The 13975-nt window shown below is 37.7% G+C and overlaps 1 protein-coding gene across 1 annotated transcript; it reads right to left on the minus strand.

Moving 5' to 3' along the window:
• On the minus strand, window positions 1-10824 carry LOC138851988 (sphingomyelin phosphodiesterase-like). Its single transcript, XM_070081584.1, has 4 exons — window positions 10608-10824; window positions 7781-7881; window positions 6306-6392; window positions 1-309 (listed from the first exon to the last, which is right to left on the minus strand). The coding sequence occupies exons 1-4, from the start codon at window positions 10740-10742 to the stop codon at window positions 186-188; spliced, it is 447 nt and encodes a 148-aa protein (XP_069937685.1). The 5' UTR covers window positions 10743-10824; the 3' UTR covers window positions 1-185.
• Between the last annotated feature and the right edge of the window lie 3151 nt (window positions 10825-13975).

The following is a 13975-nucleotide window of genomic DNA, read 5'->3' on the forward strand; positions in this document are numbered from 1 at the left end:
TTTTGGTAGTGTACAGTTAACTTCACACAGTAATATATCAGTACAGTGAATCCCTTCACAGTATCTTATATGCACATTATATCTCCTTAGTTACCATTGAATTGCATCACCAAATAACAATGGTCATTTAATACTCTTAACATGATAGCACAGTTTGATGCATCATTTATGACTTGCTTGCTAACTCAAAGACCATCACAGTGTGATTTGTCAGATGTATCAGAGGAGACCAGGCGACACAGGATAAACGACTTACAATCTTCAGAACAACCTTCCTCACGATAGGGTCTGGCATCCTTAGTGTAATACCTGGTGTAGAAATTACCAATGTTACTCTTAATGAACACACAATTTAGTCTAATACAATTTATACTTGGTTCGTTGGGCTACGACAGGTTGCTCAGAACAGGGATTTAATTTGGTTTATTAGGCTGAGATGGTAGTTTAATTTATGAAAAAACAGCATAGTAAGAATGGTTAAAAAATATTTAGAATATTAATGGTCAAGTTAAAATATCAAGCCCTTAATACTTAAACTGTCCAAACGTAGATCTATGTTGACGTGCATAGTGCTCCAAACATAGATCTACGTCCGATTTTTACATGCTTTCAGAAGAAGAAAATCAAGGTCGGAGCACTACGCACATCAACGTAGCTCTACATTTCGACAGTTTAAGGGTTAAAACATTCTACATCAAATATTATTTTCATTATAGTCTGTGTATACTGTAGTTGTATAAAATATTCCATATTTCAGTGGTGCTTTAACTATCGTACATGCATCAGAAACAAACATTACAACAAGATAATAAAATCTTATAGTCATTAATATTTGTTGTGCCCAGCATTCACAACACTAGTTTTGTGCTTCACCAATTTCTCATTTTATAAGATAAGTCAAAATTATTATTATTTTTTTTTTTATTATCACACTGGCCAATTCCCACCAAGGCAGGGTGGCCCGAAAAAGAAAAACTTTCACCATCATTCACTCCATCACTGTCTTGCCAGAAGGGTGCTTTACACTACAGTTTTTAAACTGCAACATTAACACCCCTCCTTCAGAGTGAAGGCACTGTACTTCCCATCTCCAGGACTCAAGTCCGGCCTGCCGGTTTCCCTGAACCCCTTCATAAATGTTACTTTGCTCACACTCACACAACAGCACGTCAAGTATTAAAAACCATTTGTCTCCATTCACTCCTATCAAACACGCTCACGCAAGCCTGCTGGAAGTCCAAGCCCCTCGCACACAAAACCTCCTTTACCCCCTCCCTCCAACCTTTCCTAGGCCGACCCCTACCCCGCCTTCCTTCCACTACAGACTGATACACTCTCGAAGTTATTCTGTTTCGCTCCATTCTCTCCACATGTCCGAACCACCTCAACAACCCTTCCTCAGCCCTCTGGACAACAGTTTTGGTAATCCCGCACCTCCTCCTAACTTCCAAACTACGAATTCTCTGCATTTTATTCACGCCACACATTGCTCTCAGACATGACATCTCCACTGCCTCCAGCCTTCTCCTCGCTGCAACATTCATCACCCATGCTTCACACCCATATTAGAGCGTTGGTAAAACTATACTCTCATACATTCCCCTCTTTGCCTCCAAGGACAAAGTTCTTTGTCTCCACAGACTCCTAAGTGCACCACTCACCCTTTTCCCCTCATCAATTCTATGATTCACCTCATCTTTCATAGACCCATCCGCTGACACGTCCACTCCCAAATATCTGAATACATTCACCTCCTCCATACTCTCTCTCTCCAATCTGATATCCAATCTTTCATCACCTAATCTTTTTGTTATCCTCATAACCTTACTCTTTCCTGTATTCACTTTCAATTTTCTTCTTTTGCACACCCTACCAAATTCATCCACCAATCTCTTCAACTTCTCTTCAGAATCTCCCAAGAGCACAGTGTCATCAGCAAAGAGCAACTGTGACAACTCCCACTTTATGTGTGATTCTTTATCTTTTAACTCCACGCCTCTTGCCAAGACCCTCGCATTTACTTCTCTTACAACCCCATCTATAAATATATTAAACAACCACGGTGACATCACACATCCTTGTCTAAGGCCTACTTTTACTGGGAAATAATTTCCCTCTTTCCTACATACTCTAACTTGAGCCTCACTATCCTCGTAAAATCTCTTCACTGCTTTCAGTAACCTACCTCCTACACCATACACCTGCAACATCTGCCACATTGCCCCCCTATCCACCCTGTCATATGCCTTTTCCAAATCCATAAATGCCACAAAGACCTCTTTAGCCTTATCTAAATACTGTTCACTTATATGTTTCACTGTAAACACCTGGTCCACACACCCCCTACCTTTCCTAAAGCCCCCTTGTTCATCTGCTATCCTATTCTCCGTCTTACTCTTAATTCTTTCAATAATAACTCTACCATACACTTTGCCAGGTATACTCAACAGACTTATCCCCCTATAATTTTTGCACTCTCTTTTGTCCCCTTTGCCTTGATACAAAGGAACTATGCATGCTCTCTGCCAATCCCTAGGTACCTTACCCTCTTCCATACATTTATTAAATAATTGCACCAACCACTCCAAAACTATATCCCCACCTGCTTTTAACATTTCTATCTTTATCCCATCAATCCTGGCTGCCTTACCCCCTTTCATTTTACCTACTGCCTCACGAACTTCCCCCACACTCACAACTGGCTCTTCCTCACTCCTACAAGATGTTGTTCCTCCTTGCCCTATACACGAAATCACAGCTTCCCTATCTTCATCAACATTTAACAATTCCTCAAAATATTCCCTCCATCTTCCCAATACCTCTAACTCTCCATTTAATAACTCTCCTCTCCTATTTTTAACTGACAAATCCATTTGTTCTCTAGGCTTTCTTAACTTGTTAATCTCACTCCAAAACTTTTTCTTATTTTCAACAAAATTTGTTGATAACATCTCACCCACTCTCTCATTTGCTCTCTTTTTACATTGCTTCACCACTCTCTTAACCTCTCTCTTTTTCTCCATATACAGGAGGGCCCCACTTATACGGCAGGTTAGGTTCCAGGCTACCGCCGTAAAGCGGAAATCGCCGTAAAGTGGAACACCCTTTTTTTCCACTTATAAATGCATACAAACACTAGATAACAAGTTTACACTAACATATATTAAGTTAGCAATAGAACCAGGCATCAAAAAACAATAAAAAGGTACAATACACACATAGTGCACTCATTACTTACCTTAAAATATTTATAGTCTTAATCTAGGGTGAGACAAGTAGTATTTATTGTAAGAAATCAAGTGTGGTATGTATTGTAATAGCCAGGCTACCTCACCAGGCCACCCCACCCACATACTATTCTATGATATTTAAGCATCCCAGAGCGATAAAATGTATATACAGTTCACTCATTACTTACCTTAAAATATTTGTAGTCTTAATGTAGGGTCAGGAGTAAGTAAATGAGATAAAACGAATAAATGAGAGAGAGAAAGAATGAGTACATGAGAGGTAACAGGCGCAGAGTTATGTAAACAAACCAGGCTCCCACATCTTATATTTATGTTTATTTATTCTATTGTGGGGTGTATTTATCATCTTTTTATGTTATGTATCGTGTTTATTATATAATTTTGAAAAAAATATCATGGCTGGATTAATGAAAATGTGTATATTACCGTAATATACGACATTTAATGAGACTCGGTGAGTATTGTTATTATCACCACTTGTGCAAGTCGTCTGCTACCACATCTCACATTTATGTTTATTTATTCTACTGTGGGGTGTATTTATCTTATTTATATGTTATGCATCGTGTTTATTATATAATTTTGAAAAAAATATCATGGATGAATTAATGAAAATGTGTATATTACCGTAATATACGACATTTAATGAGACTCGGCGAGTATTGTTATTATCACCACTTGTGCAAGTCATCTGCTCACATCTCACATTTGTTTATTTATTCTACTGTGGGGTGTATTTATCTTATTTATATGTTATGCATCGTGTTTATTATATAATTTTGAAAAAAATATCATGGATGGATTAATGAAAATGTGTATATTACCGCAATATACGACATTTAATGAGACTCGGTGAGTATTGTTATTATGGCGTCACTTGTGGAAGTCGTCTGCTCACATCTCACATTTATGTTTATTTATTCTACTGTGGGGTGTATTTATCTTATTTATATGTTATGCATCGTGTTTATTATATAATTTTGAAAAAAATATCATGGATGGATTAATGAAAATGTGTATATTACCGTAATATACGACATTTAATGAGACTCGGTGAGTATTGTTATTATGGCGTCACTTGTGGAAGTCGTCTGCTCACATCTCACATTTATGTTTATTTATTCTACTGTGGGGTGTATTTATCTTATTTATATGTTATGCATCGTGTTTATTATATAATTTTGAAAAAAATATCATGGATGGATTAATGAAAATGTGTATATTAACGTAATATACGACATTTAAATGACTCGATGTATGTAAGTTTATTTAGGTACAGGTATACATAAGTATAATTATCAGAGTATATATAAAATATGAAATAACTTTTAAAAACATTTGAAATTTTGGAGTTTCCAGACAAAATGGAGAGACTTAGTGCTTACTGAGCTCATGGAGAATGTAAACAAACAGGGTGGGGCACGGTGACCGTATTAGAAAGTCAGGTGGGGGGAGCCGTATAGTGAGTTTTGGTCATAATTTGAAATGTCCGTATTAGCGGAACGCCGTAAAGTGAAACGCCGTAAAGCGGGGCCTTCCTGTACTCTTCCCTCCTTGCATCACTTCTACTTTGTAAAAACTTCTCATATGCTAACTTTTTCTCCCTTACTACTCTCTTCACATCATCATTCCACCAATCGCTCCTCTTCCCTCCCGCACCCACTTTCCTGTAACCACAAACTTCTGCTGAACACTCTAACACTACATTTTTAAACCTACCCCATACCTCTTCGATCCCATTGCCTATGCTCTCATTAGCCCATCTATCCTCCAATAGCTGTTTATATCTTACCCTAACTGCCTCCTCTTTTAGTTTATAAACCTTCACCTCTCTCTTCCCTGATGCTTCTATTCTCTTTGTATCCCATCTACCTTTTACTCTCAGTGTAGCTACAACTAGAAAGTGATCTGATATATCTGTGGCCCCTCTATAAACATGTACATCCTGAAGTCTACTCAACAGTCTTTTATCTACCAATACATAATCCAACAAACTACTGTCATTTTGCCCTACATCATATCTTGTATACTTATTTATCCTCTTTTTCTTAAAATATGCATTACCTATAACTAAACCCCTTTCTATACAAAGTTCAATCAAAGAGCTCCCATTATCATTTACACCTGGCACCCCAAACTTGCCTACCACACCCTCTCTAAAAGTTTCTCCTACTTTAGCATTCAGGTCCCCTACCACAATTACTCTCTCACTTGGTTCAAAGGCTCCTATACATTCACTTAACATCTCCCAAAATCTCTCTCTCTCCTCTGCATTCCTCTCTTCTCCAGGTGCATACACGCTTATTATGACCCATTTCTCTCATCCAACCTTTACTTTAATCCACATAATTCTTGAATTTACACATTCATATTCTCTTTTCTCCTTCCATAACTGATCATTCAACATTACTGCTATCCCTTCCTTTGCTCAAACTCTCTCAGATACTCCAGATTTAATCCCATTTATTTCCCCCCACCGAAACTCCCCTACCCCCTTCAGCTTTGTTTCGCTTAGGGCCAGAACATCCAACTTCTTTTCATTCATAACATCAGCAATCATCTGTTTCTTGTCATCCGCACTACATCCACGCACATTTAAGCATCCCAGTTTTATAAAGTTTTTCTTCTTCTCTTTTTTAGTAAATGTCTACAGGAGAAGGGGTTACTAGCCCATTGCTCCTGGCATTTTAGTCGCCTCATACGACACGCATGGCTTACGGAGGGAAGATTCTTTTCCACTTCCCCATGGACAATAGAAGAAATAAAGAGGAACAAGAGCTATTTAGAAAAAGGAGAAAAACCTAGATGCATGTATATATATATGCATGTGCGTGTCTGTGAAGTGTGACCAAAGTGTAAGTAGGAGTAGCAAGATATCCCTGTTATCTAGCGTGTTTATGAGACAGAAAAAGAAACCAGCAATCCTACCATCATGCAAAACAGTTACAGGTTTCTGTTTCACAGTCATCTGGCAGGACGGTAGTACTTCCCTGGGTGGTTGCTGTCTACCAACCTACTACTACCAGAAATTAATTGAAGTAAGAGAAAACTTACTTGAAGAACTCATCGAAGACAGTGCTGTTGGGCTCCTTCATCTGATCCACCAAGTTATTCCATGATGCTGGTAACAGATCCGTCATCCTGCACATGCAAGCAAACAAGTTACATTAGTCACAAACATGGACACAAAATAAGTTACAACTGCAGTTTCTGCAGTCTTTCATATTCTATTGGTCTCTCTTGGAGACCGATAGAATATGAAAGACTGCAGAAACCTCAAGAATATGACATAGCTGTCAGGGAACTGCATGGGAGGTACATAAGGAGCTAGAAAAAGATTCAAAGAGGTTTTAAAAACTGAAAAAGGATACCCACAAGGAAGGTGACTTGATGCCAGTGAGTGGCTCTTGATCTAAGGAAATGGGCCTATACACTCCTTGGAGTGAACCTGATTGCCTCCCATTCCCCATCTGCTGTATGTCAATTCCATGGCTTTAGCATTATAATAATAATAAGAGCAACTACCAGACCTTGAGGAGGAAGAACATCCCCACAATTTTCTGGGTAATATAGTTGTGACAAAAGACATGATAAAGAACAACTGATAATGCTGAATGTAGGAAAAAGCAATGGCACAGCAAATATTGTCATAGATAATGAAGGAGAGGGCTGATGCCTTGGTAAACCCAATGCTACACACTAAAGACAAAAGAAATATTAGAGAGATGGAACATAGCAAACATCTTATCAATATATATTGACAGTCTCTTGTGTGGTACTATATCAAATGCTTTCTTACAGTCATAAACCTCTGAGATACAGACAAGATTTGCCATCTCTGAATTCATGTTGATTGTATCTTATGTATCCATTTTTTCAAGATGCTCCATTGTTACTTTTCTTATTATCTTTTATTGCCAGTGTGCCAGTCATCACATCTGGTTTCTTGTTTAGTGCTTCATGCTATTTCCTTTTGAATTTCTATACCTAGTACTGTATTGATATCACAACTGCCATGTTTCCAACTGTGTGATTGTTGTCTTGTTTCTTTAGTCTCTTTTGCATACTCTTTTTATTTCTAAAATATTGGCCATTTCCCACCAAGGCAGGGTGACCCAAAAAGGAATAAAAACACTTTCATCATCATTCACTCCATCACTTGTTGTTGGAGGCATGCTTACAGGGATAAAATGTTCTTAGCTCCATCTAGCAATACTCAAGGTGTTATTTTGTCTGGTCCCACAGGAGATATCTCGCTTTCTCTTTTGTTGTTTAAACTTCCTCATATCTTTGCTGCTCACCCCTTTTTGATGCCACTCCTGGTGCCTTTCCCAATTCCTTGGTTAACATCTCTTTGAAATTTCTATTCAATTCTATGTTTACCTGTGTACTTAAAAATTCCATTGTCTGATTATTTTTCCAGACGATTTCTAAATGATAATTAAAATTTAGAGAGAAGAATTTTATTTTTTCTGAACAAGAATTGATGGTTCCTAAGGAGATAAAAGAACTGAAAAGCATGAACTGACCCATAGGCCTCCTTGGCAGAATAGAGTTGGTAGAAACGTGGATTATCATTCTCATTGGCTTCATCAAGGTCCAGCACCCAATTCTCGGTATCCAACACACGCTGTCACAAAGGTAACAAGTTGAAAATGCTCCAGAAAAAATATCTGCATAGCCCACTCCAGCAACCATGTATGTAGACAGCAGTGGCACCAGATATGACAACTGCATTAAAAATTAAGAAATAAATAATTAAAAAATTTCAGAACAGATTAATAAAATGATGTGCAGTACTTTCTGCAAGTTTTGCTTTTTTACTAGAAGTTGAATGTGGCATACTTTCACTGTTGGTATCACTTATAAGTTCACTTATAAATCCTGGAAGTAAATATTCAGTTACTGTTTACTGATGATACTGTGCTTTTGGGAGATTCTAAAGAGAAGTTGCAAAAGTTAGTGAACGAGTTTGGAAGTGTGTGTAAACGAAAGTTGAAAGTGAACATAGATAAGAGTAAGGTGATGAGGGTATCAAATGAGTTAGGTAGAGAAAAATTGGACATCACATTGGAGGGAGGAAGTATGGAAGTGAATGTGTTTTGATATTTGGGAGTAGACTTGTCAGCAGATAGGTTTATGAAGGATGAGGTAAACCATAGAAATGATGAAGGAAAAAGGGTGGGTGGTGCATTGAGGTATCTGTGGATACAAAGAACATTATCCACTGAGGAAAAGAAGGGAATGTATGAAAGTATGTATAGTGGAACCAAAATTCTTATGTGGTGTGAAGCATGGAGGAGGCTAGAGCCAGTGGAGATGTCACATCTAAGGGCAATGTGTGGTGTAAATATTATGCAGAGAATTCATCGTGTGGAAATTAGGAGGTGTGGAGTTACTAAAAGTATTATTTAGAGGGGTGAGGAGAGGTTGTTGAGATGGTTTGGTCATTTAGAGAGGATGGGCAAAACAGCATGACTTGGAAGGTATAAAAATCTGTAGTGGAGAGGAGGAGAGGTAGGGGTTGTCCTAAGAAAGGATGATAGGAGAGGCTAAAAGAGGTTTTGTGTGAAAGGGGCTTGGACATACAGCAGGCATGTGTGAGTGTGTTAGATAGGAGTGAATGGAGACAAATTGTTTTTGGGATTTGATGAGCTGTTAGAGTGTAAGCAAGGTAATATTTTGTGAAGAGATTCAGGGAAACCTTTTGGCCAGACATGAGTCTTGGAGGTAGGAAGCACAGTGCCTGCACTTTAACCCCTTCAGGGTCCAAGGCCCAAATCTGAAGTGGTGCCCCAGTGTCCAAGAATTTAAAAAAAAAAAATTTGTTATTTTTTCTTATGAAATGATAGAGAATCTTTTTGTGAAGGTAATATAACAAAAAGTATGAAATTTGATGGAAAATTAACGAAATTATGCTCTCGCGAATTTTGATGTGTCAGCGATATTTACGAATCGGCGATTTTGCCGATTTTGACTCCCATTTTAGGCCAATTACATTATTCCAGTCAACCAAATTCTTAGCTATTTCACTAGTATTACTTCTATTCTATCGATTGAGCACAAGAAATCGCCAAGTCAACTGTTTCAACTACAAATTAAAGTGATTGGAAATTGTTAATTTGGCCAATTTAACACAAAGTTCAAAATATTCAAATTTCAAAATAGGGTCCAGAATAAACAATGTAGGTATTCCTGGAACTAAACTAACATTTCCTCCATTCATTAGTTATGTTTTGAGGCTTTACAAATAAATTCCATTTTGATTTTTTATTCACATAATGAATTTTTATTCACACCAAAAAATAGAAGATTTACTGTTATGCAATACTGTAATAATTGTATAAATATTATCACCATATTTGTGAATGCATATTAGACCCACCAGCTGGCGTGTATTAGACGTGTGAGGTTGTTTGTTTACTCTTGAATATCGGCAAAAATTTAACATTTCTGCTACTTTGAGCTCAGTTTCAAGCCATTTCTAGTGTTAAAACCAATCAAAATCATCTCTATTTCTGTAATATGTCTTCCATTCTATCAAATGAGGCCAAGAAATCGCAAATACAACTATAAAAAACATACGAAAAAACACTGCAAAGTTGCTGTTTTAATCGAAAAATCATGATTTCAGTTTTTTTTCTCTCATTATACACAGTGTGCTGCAGGATCTGTTTTATGTGGTGCACACATACCACATAGATGTATTCTCTCATATCTAGGCCCAAATGTACCACTCACAGTTTATCAGAGTGAGCTGAGCTCATGACGTAGATCTACGGTTTGGACCCTGAAAGTAAAGCCGTAGATCTACGGGACGGACCCTGAAAGGGTTAAAGAAGGGGTTTGGGATATTTACTGTTTGGAGTGACATCTGAACTGTCGTATCTGAGCGCCTCTGTCAAGACAGTGATTATGTGTGAATGATGGTGAAAGTGATTCTTTTTTTTTGGGTCACCCTGCCATGGTGGGAAACAGCCGACATGTTGAAAAAAATAATTTAGTCTTTAATTAATGGAATTATTCTGTGAGTTACTTGATCTAATAAAATTGATGATTTTGAGATTTTAGAATATAATTTGATGTACACTTCCAAAAAAAATCGTATCTTATTATATCATGTTCAATACAGAGTTGTTATTCATTGATCTACTAATGAGATACTGCAGTACATAACAAGGTTAAGTTGTAAAAAAAAGTGAACAACTTAACCTGGACAGTTAGAAAGTCTACAAGAGACCAAAACATCCACTACTTTTCATTTACAATTTGTAGGTTAGTTGTAAATTATTCTAGTCATAGTATTGTGATTTATACTTCATTTTAATGTGTGACTAATATTATTGTAAGCCATACGTAAGATGAGTCCTCATAGTGGCCATCAATGGTGTAGACCCTATAACCAGGGTTGAGATTGTGGTATGGCGTCTGACTTTGAGCCACGTATCCTACGTGGTAGGCTCGCTCCGGCACCTCTGGGTCATAGAACATCAAGAAGTGGTCCTTGTGTGTGTGTCCATAGAACAGACCTGCGATGGTTGATTCATACCTGTAAGATCCCCAACTTTAGTGTTGTCTAGCCAGGAATATACATGTAGTTTAAAAAAAAAATTAAGGAAATAAAGTCATAGACCAGAGGTGTTGACAGGTACCTCTACTTAGAGTATTCAAAATATTCTTTTGAGAACATAAAAAACACTTAGTATGAGTATGGATTTATGTACGAGTGTTATATTATTATGTTTGCCGGGAAGCTGTTATTGCAAACAGTCCCATCTTACAAACAGACAGAAACCAGGACAACTGCACACAAAATGCTCTTCAGCTAATCAAAGACAAGATGCAGATTAACAATGAAGCTACCCATATCAAGGAGCCCAGAGTGCTAGGCAGACCGGGTCAAAAACAAAGTGTAATGCTAAGATTTCACTCACTTGGCCGAGAAAAGGACCTTATAGATTCTTCCATCCAGGCGAATTGTGGAGGGTTTGTTAATGAATGTTTAACAAGAAAGTGATAAAACCTATTACTGTATACAGACTTAGTAAACTCAAACATGATAATAGTGATAGAATTAAAAAAATGTTTCACTCTTGATGGCACAATCATAGTGAAACAGTCAGACACGGGTTGAGGGTACGAAATAACAAACGAACATGACCTATCGAGGTTCCTCTAAATCGCTGGTCTGACCAAGTCTGGTTAATACAATGTCATCGATATCAACCACGTATAGCGTAAATTGCCCCACTTTTTATTTCGGAACATATAGTGCCTTACTTCAATTCCTTGTTCTTTTTGTTTTTTTTCTAATTCCTACCTTGATATTAATATTATCAGTCAAAAGATTATATACACCGTATATTAAAAAGTATTGTGTACTCATTTGTCTAGTAAAAATGGGTACGTATACATATATTTTTTTATAATCAACTCCAAATGCCCTATGGTACTTACCCCTTTCCCCTTTCATTTTTTTATTATAAAGTATTTATTTTTTTCATTTGTTAACACATTGGCCATTTCCCACCATTTGCAACATTAACACCTCTCCTTCAGAGTGCAGGCACTGTACTTTTTGTTAATTAACCATAATAATTAGTTTGTTTATTTTCAAATTAAGCAACTTCAAACTTCTTTGTTCTAATATAGTACTAGTTCTAGTATATATTTTTTTAATATATTATTTATCAGTTTGTATTATTCAGCAATACCAGTTGCTCAATCAGGTGCTAAAGTGTTATCTTTTTAAGTTTAGTTTACTATACTCAGTAACCCATTCTTTTTTGTTTTAATTAATAGTCACAATCCATATACTTATCATTTATAGTAGTTCAAATTATTTTTTTTTACATCTTATCTCTTAGTTACGTACTTTTATTTGATACTTAGCTACATTCTCCATTACACCTGGAGTTTACCTGGAGAAGGTTTTGGAGGTCAGCGCCCCCACGGCTCAGTCTGAGACCAGGCCTCATGGTGGATCAGGGTCTGATCAACCAGGCTGTTACTGCTGGCCGCACACAAGCTGACGTACGAACCACAGCCCGGTCAGTCAGGTACTGACTTTAGGTGCCCGGCAAGTGCCTTCTGAAAGACAGCCAGGGGTCTATTGGTATTGGGCCCTGGACACTTAGTGTGTGGTCTCTCAATGTACTCATGGTGCCTCTGTTTTTCATCAGGGAAATGTTGCATCTCTTGCCAAGTCTTTTGCTTTCATAGGAAGTGATTTTTGTGTGCAGGTTTGGTACCAATCCCTCCAGGACCTTCTAAGTGTATATTATCACGTATCTCTTTCACCTGCTTTCCAGGGAATACAGATCAAGGACCTTCAACCATTCCTAGTAATTCAGGTGCCTTATCGTACTTGTGTGTGCCGTGAAAGTTCTTTGTACACTCTCCAGGTCTACAGTGTTGCCAGCCTTGAAGGGGGCCATTAGTATACAGCAGTATTCCAGCCTAGAGAGCACAAGCGATTTGAAGAGAATCATCATGGGCTTGGCGTCCCTAGATTTGAAGGTTCTCATTATCCATCCTATCATTTTCCTAGCAGATGAGGTAGATACATTGTTGTGGTCTTTGAAGGCAAGATCCTCTGACATTATCACTCCCAGGTCCTTCACATTACTTTTTCATTCTATTGTATACCCTGATACATTTTTCATTTCCTCATGTTACCCATATCTGAGTAGTTGAAATTTCTCCTCGTTGAATTTCATATTGTTTTGAGTGGCCCATTCGAACATTTGGTTGATGTCCGCTTGGAGTCTCACAGTGTCTTTGATGGAGGTCACTGCCATGGTAATCCGGGTGTCATCCGCAAAGGAAGACACAGAGCTATGGCTTACATCTCTATGTCAGAAATGAGGATGAGGAATAGAGTGGGAGCGAGTACTGTGCCTTGTGGAACAGAGCTTTTTACCGTGGCTGCCTGGGACTTTACTCTGTTTACTATTACTCTTTGTGTTCTATTTGTCAGGAATTTATAGATCTATATTTAGCCACCCAGTGGCTTTTTCTATTTAGTACGGAGATGATCCATGAAGAGAGTAGATGAGGTAATCGATCTCTCAGCTTTGCAGAACTATATACAGAAGACAGTGGAATATGAGGTAATCAGTCCTTCAACCTGGAATCAGGTGTTCGGTACTTTAGTCTTGATGAATCTGAAGCATAGGCAGGAAGGATTCATACTGGAATCAGGTGAAGTGTCTAATTGCTCATCTTATCAATAATGAGGATTGTATACAGTGGTACCTAGATTTTCGAACTTAATCCATTCCAGGATGCTGTTCAATAGTGAGTTGTATGAATACTGAATCAATTTTTCCCATAAGATTAGATTTTCCCACCGAAGTGGCTAGTTTATTGTGCACCCAATATCCATCCTGTGGATGGTAGCACAAGAGCATATGGATACACAAAAGGCCTAGGAACTAGTCCCCAAAAGGGTTAACAGGTACACATTTGGATTTATATCTACATATCTACAGTTCACTTATCTGTTACAAGCAAATTTATGGAATTTGCTTAGTATATCTGGTATCTTATTTTCATTAATAAGGTATCTTGACATGTCACATAGGTTATTATACTGTCTATCTCTGTATTCCTCAATAAGTGGACAGTTAAGCACATAGTGTTCAAGACAGTGACCATATTCCTGACCACATAATTTGCATTTACTTTGATCATCATCTGTGTGTCTCCCAACTGCCAGAAGT

The sequence above is a fragment of the Cherax quadricarinatus genome, chromosome 6, assembly GCF_038502225.1.
Source record: "Cherax quadricarinatus isolate ZL_2023a chromosome 6, ASM3850222v1, whole genome shotgun sequence".
In the NCBI taxonomy this organism is placed as follows: domain Eukaryota; kingdom Metazoa; phylum Arthropoda; class Malacostraca; order Decapoda; family Parastacidae; genus Cherax; species Cherax quadricarinatus.

Coding starts and splice junctions, on each gene's coding strand:
- LOC138851988 (XM_070081584.1), bottom strand. CDS start 10,742: ATGTTCTATGACCCAGAGGTGCCGGAGCGAGCCTACCACGTAGGATAC. Junction 7,882..10,607: donor ACTATGAGGACTCATCTTAC/GTATGGCTTACA, acceptor CCTTTGTGACAG/CGTGTGTTGGATACCGAGAA. Junction 310..6,305: donor GTCTTCGATGAGTTCTTCAA/GTAAGTTTTCTC, acceptor TTTCTACACCAG/GTATTACACTAAGGATGCCA.